Source organism: Pan troglodytes, chromosome 13, assembly GCF_028858775.2.
Source record: "Pan troglodytes isolate AG18354 chromosome 13, NHGRI_mPanTro3-v2.0_pri, whole genome shotgun sequence".
Classification (NCBI taxonomy): Eukaryota; Metazoa; Chordata; class Mammalia; order Primates; family Hominidae; genus Pan; species Pan troglodytes.
This window is the reverse complement of record NC_072411.2, coordinates 105,123,994-105,142,394: the sequence shown is the minus strand read 5'-3', so window position 1 is coordinate 105,142,394 and position 18,401 is coordinate 105,123,994. Positions and strand designations below refer to the sequence as shown.

At 38.4% G+C, this 18,401-nt stretch overlaps 1 protein-coding gene across 1 annotated transcript in view; it reads left to right on the top strand.

Annotated features, from left to right (window-relative positions):
* The window catches only part of WDR12 (WD repeat domain 12), a 31,286-nt gene that overhangs the window by 888 nt on the left and 11,997 nt on the right, over window positions 1-18,401 (top strand). Inside the window, 6 exon segments of the mRNA NM_001246511.1 lie at window positions 3,353-3,447; window positions 10,208-10,302; window positions 11,687-11,793; window positions 13,918-14,033; window positions 15,094-15,248; window positions 16,681-16,726. Coding sequence (NP_001233440.1) covers window positions 3,353-3,447; window positions 10,208-10,302; window positions 11,687-11,793; window positions 13,918-14,033; window positions 15,094-15,248; window positions 16,681-16,726 — 614 coding nt within the window.

Here is an 18,401-nt window from a genome sequence, read left to right as displayed (position 1 = left end):
CCAGCTTCGTAGGTTCTATATAATTTGAATTGTGAGTGTGGAGGAGGCTGAAGGGCTTCAGGTTTGCTTTCTGAATGAAACATTTTATATGTGTAATTTAACAATGAACAGTGGGCCTTGTTATAGGGTGTCTGCTAGTGGTGGTTCACAGTTTTTGAAAACACGTTTTTGAAAATGGAAAAAAGTTTTTGAAAATGAAAAAACATATTTACCATTTATGTATATCTATATAGATATATAAACATTTTAACCAGTGGTCTCAAGGTCTGTTAGCACTCATTCGAAAACTAATTATATGCTGCCTTGTGGTATATATTGCATTGTTAGTTTTCTTTGTGTTTGCCTGGTCTCTTCCAACTATATTGGAAGTCTCTTGAGGGCAGGGACTATATATTAAGCTTCTTGGATTGGCTGAGTCAACAAAAAATGTCAAATTTTTCAGTGAAAATGATAATAAATATTTGTCGTGTTAATAAGCTAAAGTTAGCCATAAACTAGGAAACTCCCACCTGAGTTATATCTGTGGTTTTGTTTGTAGCTTTATGAGGAGAGCTAGTAAATCATCTTCTCTCCCCTTGTGTTGTTGCTGAAAGTATACATAAATCGTATTATCAATGCACCTGAGTATATGTACTTACATACATTGCCTTAATACTTCTCTAGGAATGTGGTGATGCATTAACGTAACCGCTGTGTTTTTTAATTGAAAGTAGGTTTTTTTTGTTTTTCTTAAAATAAAATTTTTTGAAATATGTGGGGCTTTTTTTTGTTTGTTTGGTTTGGTTTTTTTGGAGACAGAGTCTCACTCTGTTGCCCAGGCTGGACTGCAGTGGTGGGATCTTGGCTCACTGTAACCTCTGTCTCCCGGGTTCAAACAATCTTCCCGCCTCAGCCTCCAGAGTAGCTGGAATTACAGGCATGTGCCACCAAGCCTGGCTAATTTTTGTATTTTTAGTAGAGACAGGAATTGTCTTGGTGGCCATGCTGGTCTCGAACTCCTGGCCTCAAGTGATCCGCCCACCTCGGTCTCCCAAAGTCCTGGAATTACAGGCATGACCCACTGCGTCCAGCCTTGAGATAATTGTTGATTCACATGAAGTTGTAAGAGATAATAGGCCACTGTGTTTTAACCCCTGAAATGAATGGATACATGTCATATGTGTGTGTGTGAATTTAGGCCATCCAAAAGGTAAAAAAACGTAGAAATTAAAATTCTTTGCCGAGTGCTGTGGCTCATGTCTGTAATCCCAACAGTTTGGGAGGCCGAGGAACGCAAATCGCTTATCTCAGGAGTTTGAGACCAGCCTGAGCAACATGATGAAACCCCGTCTCTACCAAAAATACAAAAAATTTGCCAGGCATGGTGGTGCCCACCTGTGGTCCCAGCTACTTGGGAGGCTGAGGTGGGAGGATCTCTTGAGCCTGAGAGGCAGAGGTTGCAGTGAGCCAGGATCAATGCAACTGCACTGCAGCCTGGGGAACATAGTGAGACTCTATCTCAAATAAATAAATAAATAAATAAATAATAAAATTCTTGCTTTTTCTTTTTGCTTAATATTATGGTCAGTAAAATGGAGGCGGGGGGGCTAATATAATTGTCACACACACACAAGAATATACATATATGTGAATTATATACATAAATATATAGCTATAGCCTTATTGCTCAAAGTGTGGTTTGAGGATCATCAGCATCATATTTACAAAGTTGTGCAACCATCACCACAGTCAATTTTAGAACATTTTTCATCATCCTTGAGCTGTTTGTTAAATAATACCCCCAGCCCTAGGCAACCACTGATCTACTTTCTAGCTCTGTAACTTTCTCTCTTCTGGACGTTTTGAATAAATGGAATTATATAATGTGATCTTTTGTGACTGGCTTCTTTCACTTACTATGATTTTTAAAAAATGGTTTCATTATATCATAGTATATATTAGCACTTCATTCCTTTTTATGGCCAAATAATAGGCCATTGAATGGATGTACCATATTTTTCCATTCATCAGCTGGTGGGCATTTAGGTTGTTTATACCTTTTAGCTATTATGAATAGTTGTTATGTGAACACTCGTACAAGTTTTCGTGTGGATGTATGTTTTCGTTTCTCTTGCATATATGCTTAGGAGTGGAGTTTTTGGGTCAGATGTAATTCCATGTTTGAGTTTTTGAGGAACTGCCAGACTGTTTTCCAAAGCAACTGCACCATTTTACGTTACTGCCAGCAATAATCAGGGTTCCAATTGCTCCATATTTTCACTGACACTTGTTATTAGCTGTCTTTTTACTTATAGCACCCTAGTGGATGTGAAATTATATTTCATTGTGTTTGATTAGCATTTCCCGGATGACTAATAATGAGCATTTGCATGTCCCTATTGGGCCATTTTAAAATTTGTGTTGTCTTTTTATTATTGAGTTGTAAGTGTTCTTAATATAGTCTAGATACAAGTTCCTTATTAGATACATGATTTGCAAATATTTTCTCACAGTCTCTCTTATAAGAGTCTCCTAATCTGCCTCCTGTCATCTGTTCCTCTATTTCAGTGCCCATTGTGCAGCCAGAAAGATCTAACTAAATAAAATCTGATGATACTTCTAATTTGCACTGCTGTGATAGTTCTTCATTACCCACAAAAAAGAAGTAAAAATGATTTCACATGATATATAAAGCACTCCATGTGTATCTCTTTAGCCTTTGGTCACTTTGGAGCAAAGTCAGATTTTCTGGAAGTGGCTGGTTGGGCAGTTTAACAACTCCTAGCTATTGTTTTGATGTTCTCTCTGCTTTCGTCCACACTGCTTCTTCCAGCCTACCCTTCCCTCACCTGGCAAAAACTCACTTCTCTTTTGAGACAGGGTCTTGCTGTGTCACCCAGGCTGGAGTGCAGTGCAGTGGTATAATCTCAGCTCACTGCAGCCTCGACCTCCTGGGCTCAGGCAGTCCTCCCACCTCAGCCTCCCAAGTAGCTGGGACTACGGGCACATGCCACCACGCCTGGCTAATCACTTTTCTAAATGTTGCTTAACAGTTATCTTTTTTGTGGATCGTTTCTGGCCCTGCTCCCCTGCCCTCCTTTTCTGTGGTTAAAATGACCTATGGTGTCTTTGTTCTTTTTATACACGTCACCTAATGGCATTGTTCTTATATAACTTCATTCTATTTGATTACTAAACTTCAACCTCATCTTAGAACAGAGACCATGTTTTAATTCATTTTTGTTTACAACATGTAGCAAAATGTCTGGATGTCTGGCATTTATTTACCCAATAAATGTATGTTGAATTCGTAAAAGCATGTTTGTTCAAATATCTGTAGACTTGATCTTGACATATCATTTCCTTTTTATAGATATGCCGTAGATGATGTTCCCTTCTCAATCCCTGCTGCCTCTGAAATTGCCGACCTTAGTAACATCATCAATAAACTACTAAAGGACAAAAATGGTGGGTATATATGCTTAGGAGAGGGCACAATGCCCCTAATTATTCTAAAATGCATTAAGTTTTTAGTTCCTTTTTTGGCCTTATGATACTGTATGAATTTTGTAGTGGTAAAATTTGTAAGTTATAAAGTACAGGTTCTTCTGCTGGATGATACTGTAAATACTGCTTTGAGAGAAAAGTTTTCAGAAAAAAATTTCTGTTTAATCTGTTTTTAAGGCCATGTGGAAATATGGTGGTTGTAGTTAAGGAATAAAGATTTTGGTATAAAGTTGTAATATAGAGGTAATCAAGACATTGATTGTTCTACAGAGGGCTGAGTTATGCAGGCATAAAACAAGCGTTTTAGTGCTTAGGCCCCACTTACTAGTGAAGCACAAAGCAAAATGACAATATCAGTATTTGAGTGTTTAGTGTAATATCAAAATGACAGTATGAATACCAGTATTTTATTTTTTGTGTCCAGAATTCATAAAAAAAGGATATAACAAAACATGCAAGAATATAAAACATTTAAAAGATACAAATATTAAATATATACTATTGTACTAATATAAGTTATTTACCCATTAAATTAATATGAACAATGTATGTAAAAATATCAATGAAATAAGATTGGCTATGAGTTAATAATTGTTGAAGTTTGTAATCCCAGCACTTTGGGAGGCCGAGGCGGGTGGATCACGAGGTCAGGAGTTTGAGACCAGCCTGACCAACATGGTGAAACCCCGTCTCTACTAAAAATACAAAAATCAGCCGGGCGTGGTGGCACATGCCTGTAATCTCAGCTGCTAAGGAGGCTGAGGCAGGAGAATTGCTTGAACCCGGGAGGCGGAGGTTGCAGTGAGCCAAGATCGCACCATTGTACTCCAGCCTGGGTGATAGAGGGAGTCTCAAAAAAAAAAAAAATGTTGAAGTTTGGTGATAGGTGTAAGGAGGCTCCTTATATTATTTTCTGTATCTCATTGTAGTTTTGATTGATATTTCTGAACTTTTCCATATGTATGAAATTTTCTATAATAAAATATTTTTTAAAAAGTGAAACATTACATAAAATAGAGAAAATTTAAACATGAAACATTAAGTGATTCTCCTGCCTCATCCTCCAGAGTACCTGGGATTACAGGTGCCCGCTACCATGCCTGGCTAATTTTTTGTACTTTTAGTAGAAACGGGGTTTCACCATTTGGCGAGGCTGGTCTCGAACTCCTGACCTCAGGTGATCCACCCTCCTGGGCCTCCCAAAGTGCTGGGATTACATGTGTGAGCCACCATGCCCAGCCAGAGGCAAGTGTATTTTTATGCAGATGTTTCCAATGCTGTAGAGCTCTTCTGACTCTACCGTAGTTGGAGGAATGAGGAGGTAAGAGTTATAAACTAATGTGTAATATTTTCCCCATCTTCGTCTTCAAATAATCACATAATTTTTTTGTGAAATTTGAGGTGATGTTTTTGAGCAACTTTATTGGCTTGGGGTGGGGGAGGAGGGGACAGGGTCTGCAATCTTTTTATTGCTAGCAAGTTACAGTTCAATATTCAATATTCAAGGATATTTACATAGCATTTCCTGTTGCTCCTTGTTTTTGTTTTCATCATGGATATATAGAGATTCTGATGCATAGTTACCTTTATAAATTTCAAAACTGTTATATAGTCTATTTGTTGAACAAGTCTTTGAACTAGAATAAGAAATATTCTTTTTAATTTTTGTAGGTACGTGGTAGGTGTATCTATGGGGTACATTAGATATTTTGATACAGGCATATAAGGTGTAATAATCACATCAGGGTAAATGAGGTATCCATCACCTCAAGCATTTATCCTTTGTGTTACAAACAATCCAATTATACTCTTTGTTGTTTTTAAATGTATAATTAAATTATTGACTATAGTCACCCAGTTGTGCTATCAAATACAAGATCTTATTTATTCTTTCAATTCTTTTGTACCCATTAACCATCCATTTCCACTTGCCTCTCACTTCCCCCACTACCCTTCTCAGTGTCTGGTAACTCTCCTTCTACTCTGTATCTCCATGAGTTCAATTGTTTTAATTTTTAGCTCCCACAAATAAGTGAGAATATGCAAAGTTTGTTTTCTGTGCCTGGCTTATTTCACTGAACATAATGACCTCCAATTCTACCCATGTTGTTGTAAATGACAGGATCTCGTTCTTTTTTATGGCTGAATAGTACTCCATTGTGTAGAAGTACTGATTTCCTGATTTCTTTACTTTTGAGTATATACCTAGCAGTGCTATTGCTGGATCATATGGTAGCTCTATTTTTAGTTTTTTGAGGAATCTCCAAACTGTTCTCCATAGTAGTTGTACTAATTGACATCCCCACCAAGGTTTATGAGGGGTCCCTTTTCTCCATATCCTCACCAGCATTTTTTATGGCCTGACTTTCAGATAAAAGCCATTTTGGCCTGGCGTGGTGGCCCATGCCTGTAATCCCAGCACTTTGGGAGGCCAAGGTGGGTGGATCATGAAGTCAAGAATTTGAGACCAGCCTGGGCAAAATAGTAAACCCCATCTCTACTACAAATACAAAAATTAGCCAGGCATGGTGGCAGGTGCCTGTAAACCCAGCTACTCAGGAGGCTGAAGCAGGAGAATTGCTTGAACCCGGGAGGCGGAAGTTGTAGTGAGCCGAGCTCGCGCCACTGCACTCCAACCTGGGTGACAGAGCAGGACTCCGTCTTGGGAGGGGTGGGGAAAAAAAGCCATTTTATCTGGGGTGAAATGATATCTCATTGTAGTTTTGATTTTATTTCACTGATGATCAATGATGGTGAGCACCCTTTCATTTACCTGTTTGCCATTTGAATTTTCTTTTGAGAAATGTATGTTCAAACCTTTTGCCCAATTTTTAATCAGATTATTAAATTTTTACCTACAGAGCTTTTTGAGCTCCTTATATATTCTGGTTATTAATCCCTTGTCAGATGGGTAGTTGGCAAATAATTATTCCCATTCTGTGGGTTGTCTCTTCACTTTGTTAATTGTTTCCTTTGCTGTGCTTTTTAACCTGATGGGATCGCATTTGTCTATTTCTGCTTTGATTGCCTGTGCTTGTGTGGTATTACTCAAGAAATTTTTGCCCAGACCACTGCCCTGGGGAGTTTCCCCAATGTTTTCTTGTATTAGTTTCATAGTTTGAGGTCTTACAAATATTTAAGTCTTTAATCCCTTTTGTTTTGACTTTTGTATGTGGCAAGAGATAGGGGTCTAGTTTCATTTTTTTTGCATACGGATACCCAGTTTTTCCAGCACCATTATTGAAGAGACTGGCTGTTCCCCAGTGTAGGTTTGAGTTCAATGTAGATGTGTGGATTTGTTTTGGCTTCTCTATTCTATTCCATTGGTGTATGTGTCTGTTTTTATGCCAGTATCATGCTGTTTTGGTTACTATAGCTCTGTAGTATAATTTGAAGTCAGGTAATGTGATTCCTCCAAGTTTGTTCTTTTTGCTTAAGATAGCTTTGGCTATTCTGGTTCTTTTGTGGTTCCATGTAAATTTTAGGATTTTTTTTTTCTGTGAAGAATGTCATTGGTATTTTGATAAGGATTGCATTGAATCTGTAGGTTGCTTTGGGTACTATGGACATTTTAACAATATTAAATTCTTCCAATCCATGATCCTGGAATATCTTTCCATTTTTTTGTGTCCTCTTCAATTTCTTTTTTTCTTTTTCTTTTCTTTTCTTTTTTTTTTTTTTTGAGACGGAGTTTCACTCTTGTTGCCCAGGTTGGAGTGCAATTGCGTAATCTCACCTCATGGCGACCTCCACCTCCCGGTTTCAAGCGATTCTCCTGCCTCAGCCTCCTGAGTAGCTGGGATTACAGGTGCCTGCCACCACGCCCAGCTAATTTTTGTATTTTTAGTAGAGCCTTGGTTTCACTATGTTGGCCAGGCTGGTCACGAGCTCCTGACCTCAGGTGATCCACCCGTCTCAGCCTCCCAAAGTTCTGGGATTACAGGCGTGAGCCACTGCACCCAGCCCTCTTCAATGTCTTTCATCGATGTTTTATAGTTTTTGTTGTAGAGATCTTTCACTTCTTTGGTTAATTCCTAGGTATTTTATTTGTGGCTACTGTAAGTAGAAATACTTTCTTGATTTCTTTTTCTGATTGTTCGCTGTTAGCATATAGAAACGCTACTGATTTTTGTATCATGCAACTTTACTGAATTTATCAGTCCTAATTGGTTTTTGGTAAAATAAAGATTATATCAAATATAACATTATATCATTGATTTTTCCAAATATAAGATCAAATCATCTGCAAACAAGGATAATGTGACTTCTTCCTCTCCAATTTGGATGCCCTCCCTCCCTCCCTCCCTCCCTCCCTCCCTCCCTCCCTCCCTCCCTCCCTTCCTTCCTTCCTTCCTTCCTTCCATCTGATTGCTCTAGCTAGGACTTCCATTGCTGTGTTGAATAACAGTGGTAAAAGTGGGCATCCTTATCATGTTCCAGATGTTAGAGGAAAGGCTTTCAGTTTTTTCCCCACTTAGTATGGGGGTCTATTATATATGAATTTTATTATGTTGAAGTATGTTTTTCTATACCCAGTTTTTTGAGGGCTTTTATCATGAAAGGATGTTGAATTTTATCAAATGCTTTTTCAGCATCAATTGAAATGATCATATGCTTTTTGTCCTTCATTCTGTTGATATGATGTATATATTAGGGTTCTTTAGAGGGACAGGACTAATAGAATAGATGTATATATGAAAGAGAGATTTTTTGTTTTTTTGTTTTTTTTTGAGACGGAGTCTTGCTCTGTCGCCCAGGCTGGAGTACAGTGGCACGATCTCGGCTCACTGCAACCTCCACCTCCTGGGTTCAAGCAATTCTCCTGCTTCAGCCTCCCGAGTAGCTGGGATTACAGGCGCGTGCCACCACACCCGGCTGGCTAATTTTTGTAGTTTTAGTAGAGACGGGGTTTCACCATGCTGGTCAGGCTGGTCTTGAACTCTTGACCTCATGAGGCCACCCGCCTTGGCCTCCCAAAGTACTGGGATTACAGGTGTGAGCCACTGTGCACAGCCGAGAGGGAGTTTATTAAGGAGTATTGACTCACACGATCACAAGATGAAGTCCTACGATAGGCTGTCTGCAAGATGAGGAGCAAGGAGGCCAGTCCGAGTCCCAAAACCTCAAAAGTAGGGAAGCCGGCAGTACAGCCTTCAGTCTGTGGCCAAAGACCTGAGAATCCCTGGCAAACCACTGGTCCAAGAATCCAAAAGCTGTAGAACTTGGAGTTCAATGTTTGAGGGCAGGAAGCATCCAGCACAGGAGTAAGATAAAGGCCTGAAGACTGATCCAGTCTAGTCCTTCCACATTCCTCTGCCTCCTTTTATCCTAGCCATGCTGGCAGCTGATTAGATGGTACCTACCCAGATAGAGGGTAGGTCTGCCTCTTCCATTCCACTGTCTCAAATGTTCATCTCGTTTGGCATCACCCTCACAGACACACCCAGGAACAATACTTTGCATCCTTCAATCCAATCAAGTTGACACTCAGTGTTAACCATCACAGTGTATTACATTGATTTGTGTATGTTGAACTATTCTTGCATCCCTGGGATAAATCTTACGTCGTCATGATGATCTTTTTAATGTGTTGTTGAATTTGGTTTGCAAGTGTTTTGTTGAGGAAAGAATTATTCCTGTAAGAGTAGCTTTGCAATTCCAGTATGTTACCCAAATAGTTGGGTAACATTTTTCTAAACATATAGACCGAACATTATTCCTTCTGTATAGACTGTTACCATATTGCAACTCTGAAAGAAATGAATGTAAGTACAGTAGTGGTTCTCAATAGCTGTTAATCCCGATAATTAGGTAAAAGACTGACAAGGAGCATTATGGTGGATAGAATCAGACTGATATAATCCAAGCCCTATGATGGATCTTAATATCTTAAAAAGAGACACAACCAGAACCTATTTACATCCTGATGGGATGTAACAGGAAATAGACAATACTGCCTGTGAATATTCTTGTCAAAAAAACCCCAAAAAACCCTGAAATCTAACCAGGCATTTACCATTTACCTCTGACTAGTTTATAGGATATTTGTGTGATAAAGAAACATGTTAAAGGACACCTTGGAGATGGAGTCAACAAAACCCAGAATGTTACAAAACAGATGACCCACTTTCATCAACAAATACATGGCAAGGAGAAAAAGGAGGAGGAACTGTTAAAGATTAAAAGAAACATTAATCAAATATAATGTATGGATTATGGATGCTGATTTTTGAAAGCTCACTGTAAAAGAACATTGACTATTTAATATTAGAAGGAGTGATTGTTAAATTTTAAAATATTGTGACAAATTTTTGAAGTCCTTATATTTTAGAGATACATACTAAAGTATTTACAGATGAAATGATATAATTTCTGAGATTTGCTTTAAAATAAACCAGCCGGGGAATGGAGGGTGGAATATAGATGATGTTCCATTAGTTGGTGGATGTCAAAATGGGCAATAGTGATGAGATTCATTGTTATTTCTACTTTTGTGTATGTTTGAAATAATAAAAGTTTTCTAAACCAAAATAATTACACCAACAACAGTAAAAAGACATTATACTAACAGAACAAAGTATTTCTGATCTTAAAAATCGCAGAGAAACTCAGAGGCCACACTGGGATAATAGGTACCTGTTTGTTTTGGGAGTTCTCATATACCTCTGCCAATATTACTTTAGACACTAAGAGTGATAATTTTGTTATGTATTTTCCTCAGAGTTCCACAAACATGTGGAGTTTGATTTCCTTATTAAGGGCCAGTTTCTGCGAATGCCCTTGGACAAACACATGGAAATGGAGAACATCTCATCAGTAAGTTCAAATTCTTACCTTCTGTATTTCACTTGAGGCATTATCGGCTATTGTAGGTAAACTCCTTTTAGAATCACACTGAATCTATCTTTAGTAGCAAAGATTCTTTTTAATATATTGGCTATATATATTGTGTGTGTCATGTATTGTGTGTATATTTTATGTGTGTATTGAATATATATATAGTGTGTGTGTGTATATATATGTATATTCCTGTATATTCAATTTTGAAGCCCTCTTTTTTTGTGAGAGTGTTTTATTCAAGAAATAAATGAACACATTCTTTATATTTGTGGAAGAACTGGCAAGAAAGGGAATAGCAAATATGTGTGTACAAATACTGGTGCACAAAATAACTGGGCAAATATAAAAACTATGGGTTAAGTTACTGTTATTTTTCCCTTTTATTTTCAAAGTTTCCTTATATTGCTTTTATGATTAAAAATATAACTTATAATTGTTGTTTGTTTTGTGATTTTAAAAATTGTGGTAAAATATACATAACATAAAATTTAGAATTTTAACCATTTTTAAGTATACAATTCAGTGGCATTAAGTGCCTTTGCAGTATTATGCAACCATCACCATTTTCCAGAATTGTTTCCTTATCCTAAACAGAAGACCTGTACCCATTAAACAATGTGCTTTTTTTCTTAATTTTAATGTTTTCTTATATCTTCTTTTTTTTTTTCTGAGACAGAGTCTCCATCTGTTGCCCAGGCTGGAGTGCAATGGCACAGTCTTGGCTCACTGAAACCTCTGCCTCCTGGGTACAAGTGATTCTTGAGCCTCAGCCTCCAAAGTAGTGGGATTGCAGGCATCTGCCACCACGCCTGGCTAATTTTTGTATTTTCAGTAGAGACAGAGTTTCACCATGTTGGCCAGGCACATCTTGAACTCCTGATCTTAGGTAATCCACCCGTCTCGGCCTCCCAAAGTGCTGGGGTTATGGGTGTGAGCCACTGCACCTGGCCTAAGGCTTTCTTATATTCCTTTCCCCCCCATTTTCAGCATAAGTTGTACAAGGTGATTAATATTTCTTCTTTTTAAAATTTTTGTTAGGAGACAGGGTCTTGCTTTGTTGCCTGGGCTGGACTTGAACTCCTAGGCTGAAGCAGTCCTCCTGCCCCAGCTTTCCTAATGTTAATAGCTGGGACTACAGGTGTGAGTCACCATGCCAAGCTATTATTTCCTAATATCACTCTTAGCTTACAGTTAGGTCAAATAAAGTTCTTGACTTTTTGAATGGCTCCAAATTTGCTGAGTTATAAAGGGGACTAATATGAAGGATATAAAGGAGATATATTAAATTGGGGGTTATCTTCATAATGTAATATTTTAAAACTAGACCACCTGACTTGTTGCTGGTTTCTCTTGTGATTAGGAAGAAGTTGTGGAAATAGAATACGTGGAGAAGTATACTGCGCCCCAGCCAGAGCAATGCATGTTCCATGATGACTGGATCAGTTCAATTAAAGGGGCAGAGGAATGGTATTGCCAGATTAATGCCCTTCTCTTTTTTTTGTTTTGTTTTTACCTCCTTCAGTCTTTTTAAATCCATATATACATATTTTTCTGTGATTTAATGTTATGTGTAAATTAATTTTGTGATCTCTGTATCAGTGGCCATGCCAAACAGAAAGATCTTTTCATTCAGTGTCTTCAAGAAGAAACAGGTGGCTGGGTGCAGTGGCTCATGCCTGTAATCCCAGCACTTTGGGAGTCCGAGGAGTGTGGATTACGAGGTTGGGAGATCGAGACCATCCTGGCTAACATGGTGAAACCCTGTCTCTACTAAAAAAGTACAAAAAATTAGCCGGGCTTGGTGGTGGGCGCCTGTAGTCCCCGCTACTTGGGAGGCTGAGGCAGGAGAATGGCGTGAATCTGGGAGGTGGAGCTTGCAGTGAGCTGAGATGGCCCCACTGCACTCAAGCCTGGGCAACAGAATGAGACTCTGTCTCAAAAAAAAACAAAAACAAAAACAAAAAACCACAGGTATTTATTAATAGGTACTCTTTTCTGTTCTGTTCAATATGTGGTAGTAACAATTATTGTTGCCTTTTTTTTTTTTTAAACGGGGTCTCTCTCTCTTGCCCAGGCTGGTCGCAAACTCCTGGGCTCAAGCAGTCCTCCTGCCTCAGCCTCCTGAATAGGTGGGATTTCTCTACACCCAGCAATATTTGTCTTCTGAATAAGTCATGTATCTTAGAGCATTTAATTTATTTGGTTCGATTATGTTGCTTTTAAGACCAAGGATATAGTTTGTTTCATAAAGGAAAAAAGTAACTTTTATAGCCATAGATCTCCTGGCCTAATACCGTAAAGATGCATAGCATACTATTTTAGGGCTAGAAGGAGCAGACTGGACTCAGCAAAGAAGGTACAGATATCTTAGGGCAAATCCTCACTGGCCTTACTTGTAGGAAAACACCTCAAGAGTAGATTATGGTAGGAGCTTCTTTCAAAGAATGCCTTCTTGGAGTTATTACATAAAGTTATATTTCTCCTAGTTTTACTTTTAGTTTAAATGGTTTTCACTGGTTAAGTACAAAGTACTTCAGGTGGACAGCCAGGCGCGTGGCTCACGCCTGTAATCACAGCACTTTGGGAGCCTAAGGCAGGTGGATCACTTGAGATCAGAAGTTTGAGACCAGCCTGGCCAACATATTGAAACCTGTCTCTACTAAAAATATAAAAAATTAGCCAGGTATGGCAGTCTGTGCCCATAGTCCCAGTTACTCGGGAGGCTGAGGCAGGAGAATCACTTGAACCCAGGAGGCAGAGGTTGCAGTGAGCTGAGATCGTGCCACTGCCTTCCAGCCTGGGCAACAGAGCAAGACTCCATCTCAAAAAAAAAAAAGAGTACTACAGGTTGGGTATTCCTTATCTGGAAATGTTTGGTACCAGAAGTATTTTGGATTTAGGATTTTTTTGGGGGGGGGGTGGTTTTGGAATATTAACATATACATAGTGAAATATTTTAGGGATGTGATCCAAGTCTAAACATGAAATTCATTTATGTTTCATATACAGCTTATACACCTAGCCTGAAAGTAATTTTATACTATATATATCATATATATTTTATATATATATCATATATGTATTATATATATATATGATATATATATATATATATTTTGAAACAGAATCTCGCTGTGTCACCCAGGCTGAAGTGCAGTGGCGCAATCTCGGCTCACTGCAAGCTCTGCCTCCTGGGTTCACGCCATTCTCCTGCCCCAGCCTCCTGAGTAGCTGAGACTACAGGCACCCGCCACCATGCCTGGCTAATTTTTTGTATTTTTAGTAGAGACAGGGTTTCACTGTGTTAGCCAGAATGGTCTCGATCTCCTGACCTCGTGATCCGCCTGCCTCAGCCTCCCAGAGTGCTGGGATTACAGGCGTGAGCCACCACGCCCAGCCATGCCAGGTATTATTTTTAGGAGGTTGAGAAACGTCGAGTGATCTGATCTAGTATGGCTTGAAATCTCAATCTTCATATCAAAGAAAAGTTTAAAAGTATAATCCTCAAAGTTACTTTGTCATTGCCAAAGAAACATTTCAGGGTTTGGAAAAACTGCTTTTTGTGTTTCATAAGATTTTTTTTTCTCATAGGATCTTGACTGGTTCTTATGATAAGACTTCTCGGATCTGGTCCTTGGAAGGAAAGTCAATAATGACAATTGTGGGACATACGGATGTTGTAAAAGATGTGGCCTGGGTGAAAAAAGGTTAGGACAGTTTGCCTACACTTAGAGGAATCCTAGATAGGGATTTGGAAATAAGCCATTTTTGGTGCTGGGGAAGAATGGGGAGTGGGTGGGAAGTATCTCATACCTCAGTTATTATGAGGTCTTTCAAAAAGTATAGTGTTCAAGAAGAAAAAGATTATATAAAAAATTCATAAATTGTTAGAAGTGTATCTTTATTAAAATTACATCAGATAATATACATTTTGAAGTTAATATTGAATGTATTACATTCATCTTTTATTTTCTTCTGTGTTTGTTTGTTTTGTTTTGTTTTTGAGATAGTCTCGCTGTGTCACCCAGGCTAGCGTGCAGTGGCATGATCTCGGCTCACTGCAACCTCCACTTCCCAGGTTCAGGTGATTCTCCTGCCTCAGCCTCTCGAGTAGCTGGGACTACAGGCACCTACCACCACGCCTGGCTAATTTTTGTATTTTTAGTAGAGACGGGGTTTCACCATCTTGGCCAGGCTGATCTCGAACTCCTGACCTCATGATCCACCCACCTTGGCCTCCCAAAGTGCTGGGTTTACAGGCGTGAGCCACTGCACCCAGCCTGTTTGTTTGTTTTTTGAGGCAGAGTCTCACTCTGTCGCCCAGGCTAGAGTGCAGTGGCTCCATCTCAACTCACTGCAACTTCCACCTCCTGAGTTCAAGTGATTCTCCTGCCTCAGCCTCCTGAGTGGCTGCAATTACAGGCGCCTGCCACCACACCCGGCTAATTTTTATATTTTTAGTAGAGGCAAGGTTTTGCCATGTTGGCCAGGCTGGTCTCAAACTCCTGACCTCAAGTGATCCGCCTGTGTTGGCCTCCCAAAGTGTCAGTATTACAGGCGTGAGCCACCACACCCAGCCATCATCATCTATTTTTGAAGAATCTTTTCTTTATACCACATCAGCCTTTTAAAACCTGGCCATATGAGTTATCTTTTTAACATCTTTTTCAATAACAACAAAAAAATTTAGTTCTTTGGTTTCAGAACATGATGTAGTCTAAATGGTATACTGATTTGTTCCTTATTCTTGTGTTCTCCTTTCTCCAGATAGTTTGTCCTGCTTATTATTGAGTGCTTCTATGGATCAGACTATTCTCTTATGGGAGTGGAATGTAGAGAGAAACAAAGTGAAAGCCCTACACTGCTGTAGAGGTCATGCTGGAAGTGTAGATTCTATAGCTGTTGATGGCTCAGGAACTAAAGTAAGTAGCTAGAATATTATTAGTACTGTGTTAAATTTGAATTTGAGCTTGTTGCTAAACATTTTTTTCTGCATATATTCATTGTGTTGGCCTAGTTTCCTAACAATCGGTGACAAAAGATAGGATTTCAAAGCAAGAGTAAATACTCATACAATAGGAGATAGTCACTTGCTCAGTTTGAATCTCTGGTTTAGAACCTTATATAAACTCCAGAAATTTTAAGAAATGAGGTATGGGCCGGGCGCGGTGGCTCATGCCTGTAATCCCAGCACTTTGGGAGGCCGAGGCGGGCGGATCACCTGAGGTCAGGAGTTCGAGACCAGCCTGACCCACATGGAGAAACCCTGTCTCTACTAAAAAAAAAAAAAAAAAAAAAAAAAATAAGCCAGGCATGGTGGCGCATGCCTGTAATCCCAGCTACTCGGGAGGCTGAGGTAGGAGAATCACTTGAACCCGGGAGGCAGAGGTTGCAGTGACCGAGATTGCGCCATTGCACTCCAGCCTGGGCCCAACAAGAGTGAAACTCAGTCTCAAAAAAAAAAAAAGAAATGAAGTAAACAAGCCATTCATTTATATAACCTTCTTACCTCATAGTAATTGACATATTTCCAGTCTATATCAGCTACTCTTAAGTGCTGTCATCAACTGAAAATGCCTAGTTGATAGTCTGAGCGTTAGCATACACTAAAGTTAGTGCTAATAGAGTTTTACTATAGTATCAATCTACTCTTTATCATGACAAAATGGTAAAAGTTAGTTAAAAGGTAACAAACCTGAGGGCAATACCATATTGATTTATTAATATGAAGGGTTATAAATCCACTTAGAATTTGAAAGTTTCCTAAGCCACATTGAAGTATTCTGGACTTAAGAGTGTTTCTTTGACAGTTAGGGTAACAGGATGCTTGTATTCAAAGGTGAAGATTTATGATTTTTCATATTGAGCCGAGAAGTTTTATATGTTGTTTAGTCCAAACTTTAGTGGATTAACTGTACCTCTTCTTTTTGGTTAAGGAGAGATAGAAACTCAACTTGAACTTATTTAACCTTAAAAGTAAATGGATTGTGAGATCCAAGGAAAGATTGAACAACCACATCACAAGAAGGGTAATGGTGCATTTGGGCCTCAGGAACCAGTGGAATAGAGGCTTGAATGTGGTCCGCACACCCTCTCGCTGTCTTGTCCCTCAAGTTGACTTTATTCTCTCTCACTTCAGATTGGCTTTCTTCAAAAGACATGGCAATAAGCTTGGCCTTCAAGATTTCCCAGATTTTATGTTCTGTCCTATCTGCCCCTGGAAAAAGGCTAATTTCAGTTCTGTGGAACACAAGTTCTTTGAAAAGGTCCTGAATGAGGAAGAGACCTACTGTTGTAGGCAAATAATATGAATCATATTACATATGTCTTTTCCCTTCATATACATCTGTTTAGTTTTGCAGTGGCTCCTGGGATAAGATGCTAAAGATCTGGTCTACAGGTAAATTAAATATTTATTTTACCTTGACTTAATAATGTTGTTTCAAAAATTTAAATTCGGAGGCTGTATTGTGGCTCGCCTATAATCTCAGCACTTCGGGAAGCCAGGGTAGAAGGATCACTTGAGGCCACGAGTTCAAGAGCAGCCTAGGCCACATAGTGAGACCCCGTCTCTACTAAAAGTAGAAAATTAAAATTAGCAAGGTGTGGTGGTATGCACCAGTAGTCCTAGCTCCTTGGGAGGCTGAGGTAAGGGGATTGTTTGAGCCTAGGAGTTTGAGGTTTCAGTGAGCTATGATACCATGCCACTGCACTTCAGCCAGGGTGATGGAGTGAGAACCTGTCTCAAAAAAAAAAAATCAGTTTAGTGAAAGGGGACTTTTTAACCCATATTTTGCCATAAAAAGAGACCAGTATGGCAACAAATTCATATATTTCTTTGTGTTTCAAGATTTTTTTTTTCCTACCCCACCACCCCCTTACTTACAGGATAGTGTCACTGAATTGCAAGTATCAAAAACATGTTTGGTGCAATAGGACATAAATACCTTGATTCTCAAAGTTCTCTTATTCAGGAAACTTGGAAGTAAATAAAAATACTTTCCGAGCCATTTGGACTTAAGTAATGTAAGAATGACTTTTGAGTCATTTTACTGTTAATTTCTTAGGTAAGCTGGTTTACTTAAAAAAATTTTTCAATGCAGTTTTACCAACATTAATATTTTTACTCTGAAAGCATAGATTAAAAGGAACAAATTGAGGGAGGAGGAGGAAGGACTTTTAGAGGAAGGTGCTTTCATAGTAGTAAGAAGACACTGATGAGAAGAAAAGAGGAAAAAACACACACCCATAGATACTTACATTTTAAGACCTAGTAGCTACAACTATTTATTGCATAGGTGTAAACAGATCAGAATACCTCTGTTACTTTTTAGGTAATTGCTGTGTTACACAGTATAATACCCCAAATGTATTTCACAAAGACTTGAGGGGGAGCAAGAAAAGCTTAACCAGTTTTGAATAATTATGTGTAAGATGGTGGGAAATATATAATCCGTTTTAGTAGATTTTACAAAAATGATGAAAGCAAATAATTTGGTGGCAAAAAGTGATTTAGTTTAGAAAATTCTTTAGTAGAATTTTTTATTTTTTGATAGGGCTGAGTAAATGAGATTGTATATGATTAGCTATTAACTTTAAGTGGTTTATAATCTAGTTTGAGAAATATTAATATCCATAAAAGCCACAAAACATTTTAATGTTTTACATATTTTATGTTACATATTTAATGTAACATAATATGCATGTTACTATAACATATAATGTAACATACATTACATATTTAATGTTGCATATTTTATGTAGTTTTCAGTCTGGGTTTGCTGCCTAACCAAGTGATGTATAACAAAGATTTTAAAAACTCAAAAAAACCAGAAACATTTTTGGTAGAAAAATGAAATTAAGAGAATAAACATGGCTGAAATGTATGTGCGTTTATCACGTGTTTACTTTATCCTTCCCTCCTTCATAATGTACATGTAATGTCATAACTCTCCTACAACTAACAGTAAGCAATTTTTCATAGCTATGATAAAATGATAAATATTTATAATGATGACCTTAAAGATAGCAAGATTTTTAACTACTTAGATTTTAGTTTTCTAATGTAGTTTATG